We start from the raw sequence: 21,845 nt of genomic DNA, 5'->3' as shown, positions 1-21,845 counted from the left end.
GAAGATAAACAGAAGGGGGAGGGAGACACAATAAGCTGGAGCTGGGAAGGTGATATAACACTGGAGTGCAAAAGCGTCCCATGCTGGGGATCGGGCACAGACTCACAGACTGGTAGCAGTAGAGAAAGGACTTTAGTCCAGACCCCAGACAGGATCCAAGAGCTACGGGTGCACGTGTGTGAACCAGGGCTGGCTCACGGTTTTAGAAGCACAAAGGGCAGAGACATGCCCAGCCCAGGGATCGAACTCTGGGAGAGTTGCCGTGGGGCACACAATCAGAGAGGCTGCAGTTTTGGCAGCACAGAGAGAAACAGAGACTGTATGTCCTGAGGAGCTCAGTGAAGAACAGACTACGATTTCTCTGCTCTGGGACAGAGGTTTGGGTGTGGTCATTTGTGCTTTGACTCTCAGAAGAGACACGGAAAGCCGCCAGGGAAAGCCACCAGAGAACAGAGGCACAAAAAAACGGTTTTCAGGGGCGCCTGGGTGGCTCAGTTGGTTAAGCGACTGCCTTCGGCTCAGGTCATGATCCTGGAGTCCCTGGATCGAGTCCCGCATCAGGCTCCCTGCTCGGCAGGGAGTCTGCTTCTCCCTCTGACCCTCCTCCCTCTCGTGCTCTCTGTCTCTCATTCTCTCTGTCTCAAATAAATAAATAAAATCTTTAAAAAAACAAAAAAAACAAAAAAAAAAATGGTTTTCACTGAGCCCTAGGGAAACTCTGCCCAAGCAGGGTTGCCTGAGTAAAATTGTGGCAGGCCCCTCCCCCAGAAGACAGGCCGGAAGAACAAGAGGACGACAACCATAGGGTCCCTATAAAACAGGTGCATCTTGTTTCAGTCATGGTTAATACTTTGGACTCTGTACATTCCCTCAACCACCCCTCAACAGAATGACTAAGGGGAGGAACCCCCCCCAAAAAAGAAAAGAATCAGAGACTATGGCCTCTTTCACATACCTAATGGCTATGGATATAGGCAAGATGTCAGAGTTAGACTTCAGAGTAGCAATTATGAAGTAGATATCTAGCCTTGAGAAAACCATTAGCAATAATATAGAATCTCTAAGGGCAGAAATGTGATCTAATAAGGCCGAACTTAAAAATGCTATGAATGAGACGCAGTCTAAACTGGATACTCTGGGGATGGCTTGGTGGCTCAGTCAGTTAAGCATCTGCCTTCGGCTCAGGTCGTGATCCCAGGGCCCTGGGATAAAGTCCCACATCAGGCTGCCTGATCCGCGGGGAGTCTGCTTCTCCCTCTCCCCTCCCCGCTTGTGTGTGCACTCTCCCTCTCTAAAATAAACAGAATCTTAAAAAAAAAAAAAAACTGGATACTCTGACTGCCAGGGTAAACAACGCAGAAGAACAAATTAATGAGCTAAAGATAAGATGATAGAAAAGAAGGAAACTGAGGAGGCATGGAAAAAACAGCTTAAAACCCAAGGGATCAAACTGAGAGAGATTAATGACACAATGAAATGTTCCAATGTCAGAATTATTGGGATCCCTGAGGGGATGGAGAGAGAGAGAGGTCTAGAAGATATATTTGAGCAAATTGTAGCTGAGAACTTTCCTAATCTGGGGAAGAAACAAGCATTCGTGTCCAAGGGGCAGAGAGGACCCCTCCCAAGATCAATGTGAATAAATCAGTGCCCCGACATATAATTGTACAACTTGCAAATCTTAGAACCAAGGAAGTAATCCTGAAAGCAGCTGGGGGAAGAGATTTCTTACATACATAGGGAGGAACATCAGAATAATGACAAACCTGTCCACAGAGACGTAGCAAGCCAGAAAGGGCAGCAAGACATATTCAGGATACTAAATGAGAAGACCATGCAGGCATCAGAATGGATGGAAAGACAAGGAACTTTGAGGACCAGCAGAAACTGAAAGAATATGTGACCACCAAGCTGGCCCTGCAAGAAATATTAAGGGGGATTCTATAAAAGAAGAAAGACCCGAAGAGTAATATGGACCAGAAATTTACAGAGACAATCTATAGAAACGGATTTCACGGAAAACATGACAGCACTAAAATCCTATCTTTATGATTATTATCATAAAAGATAAGATATGTTTTCTCATTTTGAACCTAAAGATACATCCAGACTGAAAGTGAGAAACATTTTTCATGCCAAAGGACCTCAAAAGAAAGCTGGGGTAGCAATTCTCATATCAGACAAATTAGATTTTAAGCTAAAGACTGTAGTAAGAGGGGCGCCTGGGTGGTTCAGTCATTAAGCGTCTGCCTTTGGCTCAGGTCATGATCCCAGGGTCCTGGGATTGAGCCCCAAATCAGGCTCTCTGCTAAGCGGGAAGCCTGCTTCTCCTTCTCCCACTCCCCCTGCTTGTGTTCTTTCTCTTACGTTGTCTCTCTCTGTCAAATAAATAAATAAAACCTTAAAAAAAAAAAAAAGACTGTAGTAAGAGATACAGACAGACACTGTATCATTCTTAAAAGGTCTATCCAACAAGAAGATATAACAATCTAAATATCTATGCCTCCAACATGGGAGCAGCCAACTACATAAGACAAAGGTAAACCAAAAAAAAAAAAAAGAATCATATTGATAATAATACTTTAATAGTAGGAGACTTCAACACTCCACTCACAGCAATGGACAGATCATCTAAGCAGAATATCAACAAAGAAACAAGAGCTTTGAATGACACATTGGACCAGATGGACTTCAGAGATATATACAGAACATTCTACCCTAATACAACAGAACGCTCATTCTTCTCGAGCGCACATGAAACCTTCTCCAGAATAGATCACATACTGGGTCACAAAGCAGGTCTCAACAGATACCAAAAGACCGAGATTATTCCCTGCATATTTTCAGATGACAATGCTTTGAAACTGGAACTCAATCACAAGAAAAAATTTGGAAGGAATCCAAACACTTGGAAGCTAAAGACCATCCTGCATAAGAATGTTTGGGTCAACCAGGAAATTAAAGAAGAACTTAAACAATTCACGGAAACCAATGAGAACGAAAAAACATTTGGTACAAAACCTATGGGATACTGCAAAGGTGGTCCTAAGGGGGGAATACATAGCCATCCAAGCCTCACTCAAAAAGTATAAAAATCCTGAATGCACAAGCTAACCATACACCTAAAGGAACTGGAGAAAGAACAGCAAATAAAACCTAAACCAAGCAGGAGAAGAGAAATAATAAAGATTAGAACAGAGATCAATGAAATAGAAACCAGAAAAACAGTAGAGCAAATCAATGAAACTAGAAGCTGGTTTTTGGAAAGAATTAATAGATCGATAAACCATTGGTCAGACTTATCCAAAAGAAAAGAGAAAGGACCCAAATTAATAAAATCATGAAAGAATGGGGAGAGATCACGACTAACACCAAGGAAATAGAAACAACTAGAAATTATTATCAGCAACTATATGCCCATAAATTAAGCAACCTGGAAGAAATGGATGAGCCTTCCTGGAAACCTATAAACTACCAAGACCGAAACAGGAAGAAATTTACCATCTGAATAGACCAATAGCCAGTAATGAAATTGAAGCAGTGATCAAAAACCTCCCAAAAAACAAGAGTCCAGGGCCAGATACCTTCCCAGGGGAATTCTACCAAACATTTAAAGAAGAAATAATACCTATTCGCCAAAGCTGTTTCAAAAAAATAGAAACAGAAGGAAAACTTCCAAACTCGTTCTATGAGGCCAGCATTACCCTGATCCAAAACCAGGCAAAGACCCCATCAAAAAGGAGAATTACAGACCAATATCCCTGATGAATATGGATGCCAAAATTCTCAACAAGATCCTAGCCAATAGGATCCAACAGTACATTAAAAGGCTTATGCATCATGACCAGGTGGGATTTATTCCTGGGATACAACGGTGGTTCAACATTCACAAATCAATCAATGTGATAGAACACATTAATTAAAAAAAGGACAAGAACCACATGATCCTCTCAACTGATGCATAAAAAAGCATTTGACAAAGTACAGCATTCTTTCCTGATTAAAAATTTTCGGAGTATATGAATAGAGGGAACATTCCTCAATTTCATAACAGCCATCTCTGAAAAGCCCACAACGAACATCATTCTCAATGGGGAAAAGCTAAGAGCTTTTCCTTTAAGATCAGGAACACAACAAGGATGCCCACTTTCGCCATTATTGTTCAACATAGTACTGGAAGTCCTAGCAACAGCAATCGGAAAACAAAAAGAAATAAAAGGTATTCAAACTGGCAAAGAAGAAGTCAAACTCTCTTTCTTTTGCAGATGACATGATACTTTATGTGGAAAACCCAAAGACTCCACCCCCAAATTACTAGAAATCATACAGCAATTCAGGAATGTGGCAGGATACAAAATCAATGCACAGAAATCAGGTGCATTTTCATACACTAACAATGTAACTGTAGAAAGAGAAATTAGGGAATCGATTCCATCTACAATACCACCAAAAATCATAAGATACCTAGGAATAAACCTAACCAAAGAGATAAAGGATCTATACTCTAGAAACTACAGAACACTTATGAAAGAAATTGAAGAAGACACAAAAAGATGGAAAAACATTCAATGCTCATGGATTGGAAGAATAAACATTATTAAAATGTCTATGCTGCCCACAGCAATCTGTACTTTCAACACCATCCCTATTAAAACTCAATTGGCATTTTTCAAAGTGCTAGAACAAACAATCCTAAAATTTGTATGGAACCAGAAGACCCTGAATCTACAAGGAAAGACTGAAAAAGAAAAACAAAGCTGGGGGCATCACGTTGCCTGACTTCAAACTATATTACAAAACTGTGATCACCAAGACAGCATGGTATTGGCACAAAAACAAACACATAGATCAATGGAACAGAACAGAGTCTCAAGAAATGGACCCTCAACTCTATGGTCAACTAATCTTCGACAAAACAGGAAGGCCTATCTAATGGAAAAAAAGACAGTCTCTTCAATAAATGGTGCTGGGAAAATTGGACAGCCACATGCAGAAGAATGAAACTGGGCCATTCTCTTACACCATACACAAAGATAAACTCAAAATGGATGAAAGACTTCAATGTGAGAGAGGAATCCATCAAAATCCTAAAGGAGAACATAGGCAGTAACCTCTTTGACATCGGCCACAGCAACTTCTTTCAAGACACATCTCCAAAGGCAAGGGAAACAAACGCAAAAATGAACTTTTGGGACTTCAAGATAAAAAGCTTCTGCACAGCAAAGGAAACATTCAACAAAACAAAGAGGCAACACACAGAATGGTAGAAGATATTTGCAAGTGACACTACAGATAAAGAGCTGATATCCAAAATTTATAAAGAACTTCTCAAACTCAACACCCAAAAAACAAATAATGCAGTCAAGAAATGGGCAGAAGACATGAGCAGACACTTCTCCAAAGAAGACATACAAATGGCCAACAGACACATGAAAAAATGCTCCACATCACTAGCCATTAGGGACATACAAATCAAAACCACATTGAGATACCATCTTACACCAGTTAGAATGGCAAAAATTAAGAAGACAGGGAACAACAAGTGTTGGTGAGGATGTGGAGAAAGGGGAACCCTCTTACACTGTTGGTGGGAATGCAAGTTGGTATAGCCACTCTGGAAAACAGTATGGAAGTTAAAAACAGAGCTACCCTAGGTCCCAGCAATTGCACTATTAGGTATTAACCCCAAAGATACAGATATAGTGACAAGAAGGGGCACTTGCACCCCAATGTTCATAGCAGCAATGTCCACAATAGCCAAACTGTGGAAGGAGATAGGGAGATCCTTCAATAGATGAATGGATAAAGAAGATGTGGTTCATATATACAATGCAATATTACTCAGCCATCAGAAAGGATGAATACCTACCATTTGCATCAACATGGATGGATCTGGAGGGGATTATACTAAGTGAAATAAGTCAAGCAGAGAAAGACAATTATCATATGGTTTCACTCATATACGGAACATAAGGAATAGCATGGAGGACATTAAGAGAAGGAAGGGAAAACTGAAGCAAGGTGAGGGTGGGAATTGGAGGGAAAGATGAACCATGAGAGACTATGGACTCCAGGAAACAATCTGAGGGTTTCAGCGGGGAGGGGGGTGGAGGGATGGAGTAGCCCGGTGATGGGTATTAAGGAGGGCATATGTTGTAATGGGCACTAGGTGTCATAATACACAAATAATGAATCATGGAACACTACATCAAAAAACTAATGATGTACTGTATGGGGACTAACATAATTTTTAAAATAAATTTTTTAAAAAGATAAAATTATTTCTAAGTAATCATTTTGATGATGTTATAGATAGGATTGTTTTGATTTCCTTCTTTTTCAGATAGATCGCTGTTGGCGTAAGAATTCCAACTGATTTTATATGTTGAGTTTTGTATTCTGCAACTTTACTGAGGCCATTTATTACTTCTAACAGTTTTTTAATGGAGTATTTAGGGTTTTTTACATATAGAATCATGTCATCTGTAAACAGAGATAATTTAACTTATTCCTTTTTTATTGGATGTCATTTTTAAAGAAACATCAGGTCTGGTTGCTCTTCTAGTACCTCCAGTGTGAGAGTGAGCATCTTTGCCTTGAACTGGAAAAGGACAAGAGACAATAATTTAAAATTTTCCCATTGATAATGATGCTAGATGTGGAATTTTCATAAATAGCCTTTATTATGTTGAGGAAATTTCCTCTATACCTATTTTGTTCAGAGTTTTTATCATTAATGGATGTTGAACTTTGTCAACTACTTTTTCTGCATCTATCAAGATGCCCATGTGGTTTTTATCTTTCATTCTGTTATTGTGGTGTATCACATTGTTATGTTAAACCAACAGGTTGGTAATTTTTGACTGGATGCAAGGCAATGAATTGTACCTGTTAGGTACTGGTTTGTTTGTTTGTTTGTTTGTTTTGCCTTATTGAACATTAATCTGGGATGCAGTTATTTAGAAACAAATTGACTCAGTTCTCACTTTTAAGGTTTGTTAGGCAGCATTGGAACAGTGCTTAATGTAGGGCCAATTATTCCCCTCTACTGGGGAAATACTCTAATGCCCCATGAATAACTGGATTTTTTAGTTTTATTACTGGGAACAGATATTTTTCCCAGCCCTGTGTGAGTACGGGACTCCTCGAATCCTTTCAAGTACTTCTGTCCCTAACCTCAAGTATTTTCCTACTATATATGTACTAACACTCAGCTGAATACTTGAACTGAAGATCTCTGGAATTCTCTCTGTGCAGCTATTTTGTCTAATATTCTGTTCACTGACCATCTAGATGCAGTTTTATCTTTTCAACTCAGGGAGTCTACCAAGTTCAGCCTCGGTTCCCCCACCCTGTGCCACATCCTATAAACTCTTTCAAAGCAATAACCTGAGGCAATCACTGGCTCACCTCTTCTGTTTCCCATCTCTCAGGGATCATGATCCTTTGTTTCCTGATGTCCACTGTCTTGAAAACCTGTGTATTATAACCATTCATGTATTATATCCATTTTATTTCTTTTGCTGTTTAAGGTAGGAGGTAAATTCAATCGCTGCTACTCCATCTTGGCCAGAAATAGAAGTCTCAAGATACTTTTCAAACATTAATTGGTCTCCAAGTTTCCCAAATATTTGCCTATCCTTACAGGAAAAAATGCTCCTCCTCTATATATACCAGTCCACTTCAAATTACTTCTGGAGAAACTAACCCCTTACAGTATGTATAACACATTATAGCTAACAACATAATTTCACATATTGAGATAACATGGTTTTCTCTGGGGAAAAAAGAAGAACGATGACTAGTGTCATGTTGCTAATAAGAAATCCATGTTGATGTCAAAGCCCATACAAAAATTTTCTTGGGTCAACCTTTTGGTTAAATCCAAATCCCCACATGTAAAACAACAATCTCATCCAGGGCTTTAAACTGAGCATTTTATTTTGAATTTACTTACTGTGGTGGGCACCAGTACTGCTTGTCTCTACCAGGTTTATATCATACTGGACAGAATTGGCCCTCTGAAGGTGGCCCTTCCTGACAGTAAAAAGGAAAGAAACACACAAATAAAAAGTAGGTAAGTGGAAAAGTAGAAAGAAGTTTAAACTTGAATATTGGGAAGTTCATATTCTTCTCCAGAACTACCTGAAATTGACAAGGCTGCCTTAAAACTATGCCCCATTATTTAACAAATCCACCAAAGAAGGTAGGTATTTACAGGGACTTCAGATGCTGATGATGTACTTAGTTCTTCTCCTTTAAAATAAGAGTGCTTTTGTTACTAATGTAATGTTTTTGTAATGTTTAAATGTTTAGTGTAATGTTTTTGCCCTTTTTATTCTTATTTTTTTAAATGTTCTTTTTCTAAGATTTTATTCATTCGACAGAGAGAGCACGAGCAGCATGAGAAGCAGGCAGAGGGAGAAGGAGAAACAGACTCCCCACTGAGCAAGGAGCCTGATCCCAGTACCACAGGATCATGACCTGAGTGGAAGGCAGACACTCAACTGACTGAGCCACCCAGGCGCCCCTGCCCTTTTTAAAGAGGTTTTTCATTATTAGTTGGGACCCTTGTGAGGTGGGATGGGTTTACTCACTATTCTATTAATGGCATTTACAAAACTAATTTTGCATCCATCTTTTTGGTCATCTGGCCAATTAATATAGTTATAATTGTATTCAGATGATCATGACAGTTTTTTAAAAACTACTTTTACTGGTAAACAAGCTTTGGGAATGTAAACTTGCTTTATTTTTTTTCCAATATCTCAGTGCCTAGAGAATTACCTTATAATAATGAAAACGAATTCAAAACCATTTTGCAACAGCAGAATGAAATGTGTCTTCTAAAACTACCCTGGTTCCTCCTCATGAAACACTATTGATTCTAGCCTAGATTTCAGCATTTGTGAGGTATCATTTTGGACATCATTTAAAGATGGCACTAATTAGTTACTAAATTTCAAAAGGCCCATAGTTAATGCAATCACAACCACTAATGGAAACAAAAACTATTATAGTAAATGGACTTGGTTTCATTCTTGAAAGCACCACTTTTCTGACAAATACAGTTCACTTGGTCAGTACATATGAGCCCAAATCTTAAGTGTAGATTCTATAAGCAATACCAACTCATTTTCAAATTAATTATGCTCTTGGCATTGTTCAGACCCATGTGTCTGCCCATATAATCATGTAAAAATTACTCTATGTTCTCATTCAAAAATGGAAAATACACAATTTCAAACATATTGCAACTCTATCTGAAAATTGTTCAAGGATGTTACTTTTTTTAAATTTAATTTTATTATGTTAGTCACCATATAGTACATCATTAGTTTTTGATGTAGTGTTCCATGATTCATTGTTTGCATATAACACCCAGTGCTCCATGCAATACCTGCCCTCCTTAATATCCATCACCAGGCTAACCCATCCCCCCATGCCCCTCCCCTCTAAAACCCTCAGTTTGTTTCTCGAGTCCATAGTCTCTTATGGTGTGTCTCCACCTCCAATTTCTCCCCTTCATTTTCCCCTTCCTTCTCCTAATGTCCTCCATGCTATTCCTTATGTTCCACAAATAAGTGATATATGATAACTGACTTTCTCTCCTTGACTTATTTCACTGAGCATAATCTCCTCCAGTCCCATCCATGTTAATGTAAAAGTTGGGTATGCATTCTTTCTGACAGCTGAGTAATATTCTATTGTATAAATGGACCACATCTTTATCCATTCATCTGTGGAAAGGCATCTGGGCTATTTCCACAGTTTCGCTATTGCGGACATGGCTGTTATGAACACTGGGGTGCATATGGCCCTCTTTTCACTACATCTGTCTTTGGGGTAAATACCCAGTAGTGCAATTGCTGGGTTATAGGGTAGCTCTATTTTTTTTGAGGAACCTCCACACTGTTTTCCAAAGTGGCTGTACCAACTTGCATTCCCACCAACAGTGTAAGAGGGTTCCCCTTTCTCCACAACCTAACATTTGATGTTTCTTGCCTTCTCAATCTTTGCCATTCTAACTGGTGTAAGGTAGTACCTCAATGTGGTTTTGATTTGGATTTCCCTGATGGCTAAGGATGATGAACATTTTTTCATGTGTCTGTTGGCCATTTGTATGTCTTCTTTGGAGAAGTGTCTGCTCATGTCTTCTGCCCATTTCTTGACTGCATTATTTGTTTTTTGAGTGTTGAATTTGAAAAGTTCTTTATAAATCTTGGATATCAGCCCTTTATCTATAGTGTCACTTGCAAATATCCACTCCCATTCTGTGGATTGCCTCTTTGTTTTGTTGACTGTTTCCTTTGCCGTGCAGAAGCTTTTTATCTTGAAGTCTCAAAAGTTCATTTTTGCGTTTGTTTCCCTTGCCTTTGGAGATGTGTCTTGAAAGAAGTTGCTGTGGCCGATGTCAAAGAGGTTACTGCCTATGTTCTCCTCTAGGATTTTGATGAATTCCTCTCTCACAATGAGGTCTCTCATCCATTTTGAGTTTATCTTTGTGTATGGTGTAAGAGAATGGTCCAGTTTCATTCTTCTGCATGTGGCTGTCCAATTTTCCCAGCACCATTTATTGAAGAGACTGTTTTTTTTTTCATTAGATATGCCTTCCTGTTTTGTTGAAGACTAGTTGACCATAGAGTTGTGGGTCCATTTCTGGGGTCTCTATTCTGTTCCATTGATCTATGTGTCTGATTTTGTCCCAATACCATGCTGTCTTGATGATCACAGCTTTGTAATATAGTTTGAAGTCAGGCATTGTGATGCCGCCAACTTTAGTTTTCTTTTTCAACATTCCCCTGGCGATTCGGGTTCTTTTCTGGTTCCATTCAAATTTTAGGATTGTTGAGGGGCACCTGGGTGGTTCAGTTGGTTAAGCAACTGCCTTCAGCTCAGGTCATGATCCTGGAGTCCCAGGATCGAGTCCGGCATCAGGCTCCCCGCTCAGCGGGGAGTCTGCTTCTGCCTCTGAACTTCTCTCCTCTTGTGTTCTCTCTCTCATTCTCTCTCTCTCAGATAAATAAATAAAATCTAAAAAAAAAAAAAAAGTTTTCTTCAAATTTTAGGATTGTTTGTTCCAGCTCTGTGAAAAAAGTTGATGGTATTTTGATAGGGATTGCATTGAATGTGTAGATTGCTCTAGGGAGTATAGACATTGTCACAATGTTATTCTTCCAATCCATAAAAATGGAATGTTTTTCCACCTCTTTGTGTCTTCCTCAATTTCTTTCATAAATGTTCTGTAGTTTCTAGAGTATAGATCCTTTACCTCTTTGGTTAGGTTTATTCCGAGGTATCTTATGCTTTTTGGAGCTATTGTAAATGGAATCAATTACTTAATTTCTCTTTTACATTGTTAATGTATAGAAATGCAACCGATTTCTGTGCATTGATTTTTGTATCCGGCCATGTTGCTGAATTGCTGTATGAATTCTAGTAATTTGGGGGTGGGGTCTTTTGGGTTTTCCACATAAAGTATCATGTCATCTGTGAAGAGAGAGTTTGATTTCTTCACTGCCAATTTGAATGCCTTTTATTTCTTTTCGTGTCTGATTGCTGAGGCTAGGAATTCTAGTACTATGTTGAACAATAGTGGTGACAGTGGGCATCCCTGTCACGTTCCTGACCATAAAGGAAAAGCTCTCAGTTTTTCCCCACAGAAAATGATATTCGCTGTGGGCTTTTCAGAGATGGTTATTATGAAATTGAGGTATGTTCCCTCTACCCCTATACTTTGAAAAGTTTTAATCAGAAAAGGATGCTCTGTTTTGTCAAATGCTTTTTCTGCATCAATTGAGAGGATCATGTGGTTCTTGTCTCTTCTTTTGTTACTGTGATCTATCAAGTAGATTGATTAGTGAATTGAACCACCCTTGCATCCCAGGAATAAATCCCACCTGGTCATGGTGAATAATCCTTTTAATGTATTGTTGGATCCTATTGGCTAGGATCTTGTTGAGAATTTTGGCATCCATATTCATCAAGGATATTGGTCTGTAATTCTCCTTTTTGGTGGGGTCTTTGGCTTTGGTATCAGGGTAATCCTGGCCTCACAGAAAGTGTTTGGAAGTTTTCCTCCTATTTCTAGTTTTTGAAACAGCCTCAGCAGAACAGGGCTTATTTCTTCTTTAAATGTTTGGTAGAATTCCCCTGGGAAGTCATCTAGCCCTGGGCTCTTGTTTGTTGGGAGGTTTTTGATTACTGCTTCAATTTCCTTGCTGGTTATGGGTCTGTTCAGATGGCAAATTTCTTTCTGTTTCAGTCTTGGTAGTTTATAAGATTCCAGGAATGCATCCATTTCTTCCAGATTGCCTAATTTGCTGGCATATAGGTGCTTGTAATAAGTTCTAACAGTTGTCTCTAATTCTTTGGTATTGGTTGTGATTTATCCCCTTTCATTCATGATTTCATTAATTTGGATTCTTTCTCTTTTCTTTCAGATAAGTCTGGCTAGAGGTTTATCGATTGTATTAATTCAAAGAACCAGCTTCTAGTTTTGTTCTATGGTTCTTCTTGTTTCTATTTCATTGATCTCTGCTCTAAACTTTATTGTTTCTCTTCTCCTACTGGGTTTAGGTTTTATTTGCTGTTTTCTCTGGGTCCTTTAGGTGTAAGGTTAGCTTGTGATTTGGGATTTTTCTAATTTTTTGAGAGAGGCTTGGATGGCTATGTACTACCCTCTTAGGATCGCCTTTGCAGTATCCTACAGGTTTTGAAGCAATGTATTTTCATTGTCATTGGTTTTAATGAATTAAGTTCTTCAATTTCCGGGTTGACCCATTCATCCTTTAGCCGGATTCTCTTTAACCTCCAAGTGTTTGACTTCCTTCCAAATTTCTTCTTGTGATTGAATTCCAATTTCAAAGCATTGTCATCTGAAAACATGCAGGGAATAATCTCAATCTTTTGGTATTGGTTGAGACCTGATTTGTGACCCAGTATGCGATCTATTCTGGAGAAAGTTCCATGTGCACTCGAGAAGAAAGAGTGTTCTGTTGTTTTAGGATGGAATGTTCTCTACATATCTACAAAATCCATCTGGTCCAATGTGTCATTCAAAGCTCTTGTTTCTTTGTTGATCTTCTGCTTAATCTGTCCATTGCTATGAGTGTTGAGGTCTCCTACTATTAATATATTATTATGTTTCTTTATTTTGGTTATTAATTGGTTTATATAATTGGCTGCTCCCATGTTGGGGGCATAGATATTTACAATTGTATCTTCTTGTTGGATAGACCCTTTAAGTATGATATACTGTCCCTCTACATCTCTTATTACAGTCTTCGGTTTAAAATCTAATTTGTCTGATATGAGAATTGCTACCGAGCTTTCTTTTGAGGTCCACTGGCATGGTAAATTTTCTACATCCCTTCACTTTCAATCTGGAGGTTTCTTTAGGTTCAAAATGAGTCTCTCGTAGCCAGCATATGAATGGGTCCTGCTTTTTTTTATCCAATCTGATACCCTGTGTCTTTTGATTGGAGCATTCAGCCCATTTACATTCAGAGTAACTACTGAATGATATGAATTTAGTGCCATTGTATTACCTGTAAAGTCATTTTTTCTGTAGATTGTCTCTGTTACTTTCTGGTCTCTGTTTCCCTTGGGGTTTTCCTTCGCTTACAGTATCCCCTTTAATATTTCTTGCAGGGCTGGCTTTGTGGTCATATTCTTTGAGTTTCTGTCTGTCCTGGAAACTCTTCCTCTCTCCTTCCATTCTGAATGACAGCCTTGCTGAATGAAGTATTCTTGGCTGCATGTTCTTTCATTTAGTACCCTGAATATATCTTGCCAGCCCTTTCTAGCCTCTCAGGTGTCTGTGGACAGATCTGATGTTATTCTGAAGTTCCTCCTTCTGTATGTAAGAAATCTCTTCCCTCTAGCTGTTCTCAGGATAGCTTCTTTGGCTCTAAAGATTTGCAAGCTTCACTATTATATGTCAGGGTGTGGATCTATTTTTATTGATTTGGGGAGGGGTCCTCTCTGCCTCTTGGACGTGAATGCTTGTTTCCTTCCCCAGATTATGGAAGTTCTCAGCTATGATTTGCTCAAATATATCTTCTAGTGCTCTCTCTACCCTTTTCAATGTAGCTTTAAATTCTCTACGTCTCGGGGCGCCTGGGTGGCTCAGTCATTAAGCGTCTGCCTTCGGCTCAGGTCATGATCCCAGGGTCCTGGGATTGAGCCCCACATCCGGCTCCCTGCTCTGTGGGAAGCCTGCTTCTCCCTCTCCCACTCCTCCTGCTTGTGTTCCCTCTCTTGCTGTGTCTCTGTCAAAGAAATAAAATCTTAAAAAAAAAAAAATTCTCTATGTCTCTCTGCATGTGTTATGAGTTGTTTTTCTCTCTTTTCTTCAATTTCCTTCCTTTCCATCAGCCTGTCTTCTAGATCACTTCTCTCGTCCACCTCATTGACCCGAGCTGTTAGAGTATCTAGTTTAGACTGCATCTCATTCATAGCATTTTCAAGTTTGGCCTGATTAGATCTCATTTCTGGCCTTAGAGATTCTATATTGTCACTTATGCTTTTTTCAAGCCTAGCTATTAACTTTATGATTGCTATCTTGAATTCTATCTCTGACATCTTACTTACATCCATATCGATTAGCTCTGTGGCAGATAACACTCCCTCGGGTTCTTTTTTTGTGTGAGTTCCTCCTTCTAGTCATTCTGGTCAGAGATCACTGGTTGGGCAAATGAAGAGAGTCCAAAATATCAACCATGACCCAAGCAAGATGCACCCTAGAAAAATCTGGAGTGGTCGGTAGCCACCACAGAAAAACAAAGCAAGCCAAAATGAAACACAAGAATAAAATTAAAATATTTCAAAATGGGGGAAGGAGAAGAGAGACAATATTCTCGCAGTGTGGACAAAGCAGGGTACTCCTAGGTGAATTATGTCTGTGTGTTAGAAGACACTACATCCCCAAATTGCAAGGAAAATAAAACTTATATAGTGAAAAAAGTACTAAAATGAAGCATATATCTATAACATGTAGATGTGAAAAAATGTAAGTTAAAAAGCGACTATGAAATACAAGTTGGTATAATAAGTATCTAGTTGAAATGGGAAGATGGTAAAAAGAAAAAAAGGAGAAAAAGCATAAGAAAAAGAAGAAACAAAAGGAGAATTTTATCTGAAAAATAAATGAGTCAGGAAGCAACACCTGGAGCTCAATATACTATTTTCCCCGGCACTGGAATTTTATAGACTTGTGGGCTCCATAGGCTCGTCGTCCACTTGTTCGTCCAGTCTGTCTTCTGGGAGAGGGGCCTGCCATGCTGTTTCTCAGGTATCCCTGCCTGGGTGGAGTTGTCCCACCCCCTGTCAGGGGGACGGGCTCAGTGCAAACTGGTCCTCTGTGTGGCTTTTGTTATCTGGAAGTTTTCCAAACCTCTTCAAAAGGATCAGAGCAAACATGGCTGTGCCGAGACCTCTGGCCCAGAGCAGGAAGATCACAGTCTACCCTCTTTAATAAACCCTCCAGGACAAACAGTCTCCACTTCTGTATGCACCAAAAACAGCAGTCTCCACTTCTGTATGCACTAAAAACCACACCAAAAACCAAGAGCCCTTTGTGACTCTAAAACCGCAAGTGGCCGTGGTTTCATGCACGCACCCAAAGCTCCTGGATCATGTCTGGGTGCCACCCTAATGTCCTTTCCAGGCCACTATTGCCCTGCGAGCTTTTGCCTAGTCGCAGACACAGCTGTTTCACCTCTCCTAGGGGATGGTATACGGTCCCTAGGTTCCAGTCCTTTTCAGGCTGCTCAGGAAAAGAGCGATTTACTGACTGGCCCAGCTCGCGGTTTATGGTGACCTGAGCTGAGAGTCCCCTCATGCCTTCGCTGACCATAAGCTGCTTCCCAGCTCCACTGCTTGGGTAGTCTACGGTTCAGGCACCGAGTTCACTCTGTGACTCCTCAGATCCAGAGACCATAATTCCCCACCTAGAATTCTGCCTTTTCATTTCCAGAGCCCCTTTCAGAGAGGGATGTCTCTCACTAGAGCAGATTTCTAAGGGTTCCGATTTTGTGCTCCAGTGTTATATCACTTTCCAGGAGCCAGCTTATGGAGGTTCCCTCCCCTTTCTGTTTATCTTTCTGATATCTCCCCACAGATTCCATATGTCCTACCTTGCAAAAAGCAGTCACTTTTCTGCTTGTAGATTTCCAGATATATACTCTTACATCTCAGGCTGATTTCATGGGTGTTCAAAATGGTTTGATAGATATCCAGCTAAATTCAGGGGACCAGTTGAAACGGGGTCCCCCTACGCCTCTGCCATCTTGCCTCCCTCTCTAATTCCCTCTTTTGTGTGTTCTAATTTATAGTGCCTCTTTTCTTTTCTGTTTGGTAATCTTTTTATACTGTGAGATATTTTTCTAGATACAGAATGAAAGTGGGTTCTTTAAGCATTAATTCGCATGTGCTCCTGTCAACCACCTGGGAGCACTCAAACCTACACTATTTTACATTCTCGGCACCCAAACCCCCCAAACCAACATTCACACTGCAAATTCATGATGCAAACCCATATAATATTTGTAATTGCAGGTTCCTTTTGCCCTTTCATTCATTACCACTTCTCCTTATATATTCTTTTCCTTCTCTTATCTATACTTTCTACCAAAAAGGTATTGCTTAGCCTACTATAGGGTACTTCACATTAGAAATATTGCTAAATTCTGGCTCAAGCCCACAGGGCTACTGTGACTTAGAAGGTCTCCTCTGAAACTCTGTTGCTTAGTGGCATTAAACACCTGTTCTTCACAACTCAGTGGTTAGCAGAGGACTTTCAGTTTTGGACTACTACAGCAATATTAAAATTCTATGGATTAAAAAAAATCACTACAATTCCCAGTGGAATGAATATTAGATTTCCTAATAAATCCTTTGCTTATTATGTTAGATATGTATTTTAGCTCTCCATCTTACAGGCATATGGTAGCAAATTGCATTTCCTAACACCCCTTAAAACTGAGTAAGACTACGCAACTCATTCTGGTCAGATAGATCAATACAAGTATGACAGCCTTCAAAGCTTCTTTCCCCTCTAGCATTCAATATCTTGAATGATATTGCCTGTTCCATTAGCTTGAGACTTTAAGTAACTATGATTAGCAAAGCTCTGACTGCCAAATTATAATATTTATATACTATGAATGGGAATGGGTCTTACATTATTAAGCCACTAAATTGTGAGGGTTGATAATTACAGTAGCCAAACCTAGTCTATCCTGACTGATGTTACAAAAACTATTTATTATCCAACCAGTAACAGATAAAATACTATCTTTCTAATTTGACACTAGAGTGAATAATGAGGGAATTAGTCAGTTGGTCTTTTCCTTAGCATATAAGACAAAATGTTTAGAGGGATAGAAAAAATATATAAATCATTATTCAGCTTTTTTTCCAAACATTATTTAAAGTCAGAGTAAACCTAATTCCAAACATGAGTGTTCTAGTTATTTACTAGTGCACAATAAATCAACCCAACTCAGTGGATTAAAACAATTTCTTTCTCATGGTTCTGTGGGTTGACAGCTGGGCATTTTTTGGTTGGGGTCTGTGCTTGCAGTCAACTGACAGGTAGGTCTTCAGTCTACTAAAGGTTCAACTGAGTTGATTGTCTGAGATAGCTCAAACTGCTGGTGGTTGACACTGGCTGTTGTCTGGGAGCTCAGCTGAGTCTGGTTCTTCGTGGTGTTTAGGCTTGTCACAACATGGTGGCTGATTCTCAAAGAGCATCACAAATATGAGTGGCAGGAGGTGGAAGCTACCAGAACATTTAAAGACTGGAACAGCATCATTTCCACAATATTCTATGATCAAAGCAGTCCTAATGTCTGCCCAGATTCAAGGATTCAGAGACATAAACTACCTCTTGATATAAGAGTGGCAAGGTCAGAATGCAGAGGAGTATGTGAGAATGAGGTCCCCTGGGACCCCTCTCCCCCATTGCACTCTCTCTCTCAAAAAAATAATAATATAGATAGATAGGTAGGTAGGTAGGTAGATAGATAGATAGATGATAGACAGTCCCAGCCCTAATATTTAGGTATTTTGGCATGATCACTTCAGTAAATGTGGCTCTACCTAACTAGTTTACAGGAGCCAATGTTTGATGACAGCAACAAAGAACAAATAGAGATTATTTAAGACCATTTCAAAAATGACTTATTGGGGCACCTGGGTGGCTCAGTCTTTAAGTGTCTGCCTTTGGGGTCAGGTCATGGTCCCAGGGTCCTGGGACTAAGCCCCACGTCGAGCTCCCTGCTCAGTGGGAAGCCTGCTTCTCTCTCTCCCACTCCCCCCACTTGTGTTCCCTCTCTCACTGTGTCTCTCTCTGTCAAATAAATAAATAAAATCTTTTTTAAAAAGTAATTATTAATTTAGTAACAATAGCTGTATTAGAGAGGTAACTTTATTTTTTCTTTTTTTAAATTATTTAAATTCAATTTAGTTAACACACATTATATTATTAGTTTCAGGGGTAGCATTTAGTGATTCCTAAGTTCCATATAACACCCACTGCTCATTACATCAAGTGCCCTCCTTAATGCCCATCACCCAATTACCCCTTACTCCCACCAACCTCCTCTCCAACGACCCTGAGTTTGTTTCCTAGAATGAAGTGTCTCTTATGATTTGCCGCCTTCTCTATTTTCATCTTCATTTCTTTTTTCTTCCCTTCCCCTATGTTCATCTGTTTTGTTTCTTAAATTCAATATATGAGTGAAATCATATGGTGTTTGTCTTTCTCTGACTGACTTATTTCACGTAGCATAATACCCTCTAGTTCCATCAAAATCATTACAAATGGCAAGATTTCATTCTTTTTGAGATAACTTTGAACAGAAAACACTATCTGCAAAAATATCTAGATCTAAAGAACCTAGTAATTATTTAATACAATAACTACCTTTTTTTTCACAAAAGTATGTTTCTATTTTGGTTACCTGAAAAGGAAGTAGAGGGCTCCAATGATAAGAGTTCCTAGAAGAAGGGTCAATGCCACAAAAGCTGCAAACAGGTCACTTTTAGTTTGGATGCTGGAGCTTGGGAGAAAAACTTCTTCACAACGAGCTCCTGTATAATTTTCAATGCATCTACAGAATAAAATTTTAGATAAAGAATTGCATTCTCTGTCTTATTAACTAATATAGAAGGCAAAAGAAATTCTAGAATATTTGGTCCTTTTATCTCCTAGATTTTCAATGATGTAATTATCCACACTTAACTCAAATTTATCTGAAATTTACTTTGTTATATCTGGTATAGATGTGGGTTTAAATGTATTTTTCTTCAATATTGCTGGTTATTCTAACACAATTTATTAAATAATTCTCTTTCCTACTGTTTAATAGTGCCTTGTTTAACATATGTCCAATTTGTATAAGTAACAATATTTCTTTCTATTCTTCCATATCTACACATATAATCTTCTACCACACTGCTTCAATATTGTTGCTTTATGATATATTTTAATATCTGGTAGTTCTCTTTCCTATTACTTTCCTTTTCTAGAATATTTTTTGGTATTTTCATTTGCCAACCAAATATTTTATGGCAATTTTTTTTTTTTAATGTAAGCTCTATAACCAAATGTGGGGTTTGAACTCACAACTCTGAGATCAATAGTCACATGCTCCACTGACTGAGCCAGTCGGGTGCCCCTGCTAACCAAATATATTAAAGGCAATTACTTTCAACTCCTTAAAACTATATGGAAAAGGACCATAATCTTTGATAAGACAAATCAGTTCCCTTTTCCCAGTTAATATGTTCAAAGAATTATAAAACATGGATATGGATTAATGAGAATGACAGTTTGGCATCAGATCAATTATTCTGTAGTTTCCGTTAAAATAAAGAATAGTATTGGGCGCCTGGATGGCTCAGTTGGTTAAGCGACTGCCTTCGGCTCAGGTCATGATCCTGGAGTCCCAGGATCGAGTCCCGCATCGGGCTCCCTGCTCGGCAGGGAGTCTGCTTCTCCCTCAGACCCTCCGCCCTCTCATGTGCTCTCTTTCTCATTCTCTCTCTCTCAAACTAAAAAAATAAAGAAAGAAAGAATAGTATTTTAATATATACCAATGTTTACTAAACCCAATAAGTTATGGAGTAAACTACACGTAGCAATACTTTAGTGTAAAAAAGTATATGTCTGTATGCATGTGTGTGTGTGTATATATATATATGTATTTTCCTTCTTTATGCTGGTATTACCACAACTAGAAATGTTGATTTATCTCCTTTTCTCCATCTTAGTGAACTAATTACTAAATAATGTGATAAGCTAGAAAGCAATATACATATAAAGGAGAGAATAAAACACCAAGATACAGCACAAAATATATCAATTTTACTTAAATCTACATATCAAACATGTTATATGAACCCCAAGCCTTACCTACTGTGAGGTAGTAGTGTTATTGTTATAGGGTATCAGTTTGAGCAAAAAAGCAGTCTCAATTCTCTCAAACTACTGTAAAGATGGAGTTGAGACACAGAAAGGAAAGGTTAGGATAGAACATGAGTGGCAAACTGAAATGACAGTAAAAATATTTTGGGAAAACACAAATTACCTAAATAGAAAATACTTATTTTTCCATAAACTCAGTCAAATAAATGTGAGGAGAAAAAAATTTAATTGAAAATAACTTTTCTCCTACAGCCCCACATTCCACTTCTCAAACAGGGAATCGACAAAGGGGAATACATACACACACACACACACACGGAAAGTCAACATAGAAACTGCCATAAAAACTGATACATATGTCATCACAAAATAACCGAAGGGACATTCCACACAGTAAAAAAAACAAAAACAAAAAAACGGCTTCTAAATTCAATTTGCCAAAGTATATCCAAAATGACCAAAATAGAGAGAAAAACTACTCTAGCTTCTTTAATTTTTAAAATTAGAATTCAATAATAATTATTTCTGACTTCTGAAGATTTTTAAGGAAAAGATTTGCTGTCATAGTTTTAAAATAACTCAAGTTTTGAAATAATGTTAAAATGGGGCTGTTTTACTCTAGAAAAGATAAGTAGAACCCTAAAGACATAAATCCAGAAATGAAACAGCATAATTCTTCTTCATAAGGAGGATTTCTTTTAAAAAACCTATAAACTCATTACTTAAATTTTTTTAAATTTTTAAAAAATTTTTTATTGTTATGTTAATCCACATACATTACATCATTAGTTTTAGATGTAGTGTTCCATGATTCATTGTTTGTGCATAACACCCAGGGCTCCATGCAGAATGTGCCCTCTTTAATACCCATCACCAGGCTAACCCTTCCTCCCAGGCCCCTCCCCTCTAGAACCCTCAGTTTGTTTTTCAGAGTCCATCCTCTCTCATGGTTCGTCTCCCCCTCCGATTTCCCCCCCTTCATTCTTCCCCTCCTGCTAACTTCTTCTTTTTTTTTTCTTAACATATATTGCATTATTTGTTTCATAGGTACAGATCTGAGATTCAACAGTCTTGCACAATTCACAGCGCTTACCAGAGCACATAGCCTCCCCAGTGTCTACCACCCAGGCAGCCCATCCCTCCCACTCGACCCCCCACGCCAGCAACCCTCAGTTTGTTTCCTGAGATTAAGGATTCCTCATATCAGTGAGATCATATGATACATGTCTTTATCTGATTGACTTATTTCGCTCAGCATAACACCCCCCAGTTCCATCCACGTCGTTGCAAATGGCAAGATCTCATTCCTTGTGATGGCTGCATAATATTCCATTGTATATATATACCACTTCTTCTTTATTCATTCATCTGTCGATGGACATCTTGGCTCTTTCCACAGTTCGGCTATTGT

At 38.8% G+C, this 21,845-nt stretch overlaps 1 protein-coding gene across 27 annotated transcripts in view; it reads right to left on the bottom strand.

The window, feature by feature from the left end:
• Positions 1-21,845, bottom strand: part of NRG4 (neuregulin 4) — a 156,043-nt gene that overhangs the window by 38,129 nt on the left and 96,069 nt on the right. For 22 of the 27 annotated variants that reach the window (XM_081829651.1, XM_081829653.1, XM_081829657.1 and 19 more), the window contains 3 exons: positions 18,969-19,118; positions 7,958-8,037; positions 7,411-7,476 (listed from right to left, as the gene is read on the bottom strand). The exons of 1 other annotated variant lie outside the window; for it this stretch is intronic. In XM_081829651.1, coding sequence (XP_081685777.1) covers positions 7,430-7,476; positions 7,958-8,037; positions 18,969-19,118 — 277 coding nt within the window. In that variant the 3' untranslated portion in view covers positions 7,411-7,429. Of the gene's footprint in view, positions 1-498; positions 6,602-7,410; positions 7,477-7,957; positions 8,038-14,595; positions 14,687-18,968; positions 19,119-21,845 lie in introns of those variants that run through there. 4 more of the 27 variants (XR_014148137.1, XM_081829655.1, XR_014148139.1 and 1 more) reach the window with 4 other exon arrangements.

Source organism: Leptonychotes weddellii, chromosome 9 (genome assembly GCF_054177405.1).
Source record: "Leptonychotes weddellii isolate Sample4059 chromosome 9, ASM5417740v2, whole genome shotgun sequence".
Classification (NCBI taxonomy): Eukaryota; Metazoa; Chordata; class Mammalia; order Carnivora; family Phocidae; genus Leptonychotes; species Leptonychotes weddellii.
This window is presented reverse-complemented; position numbering and strand designations above follow the sequence as displayed.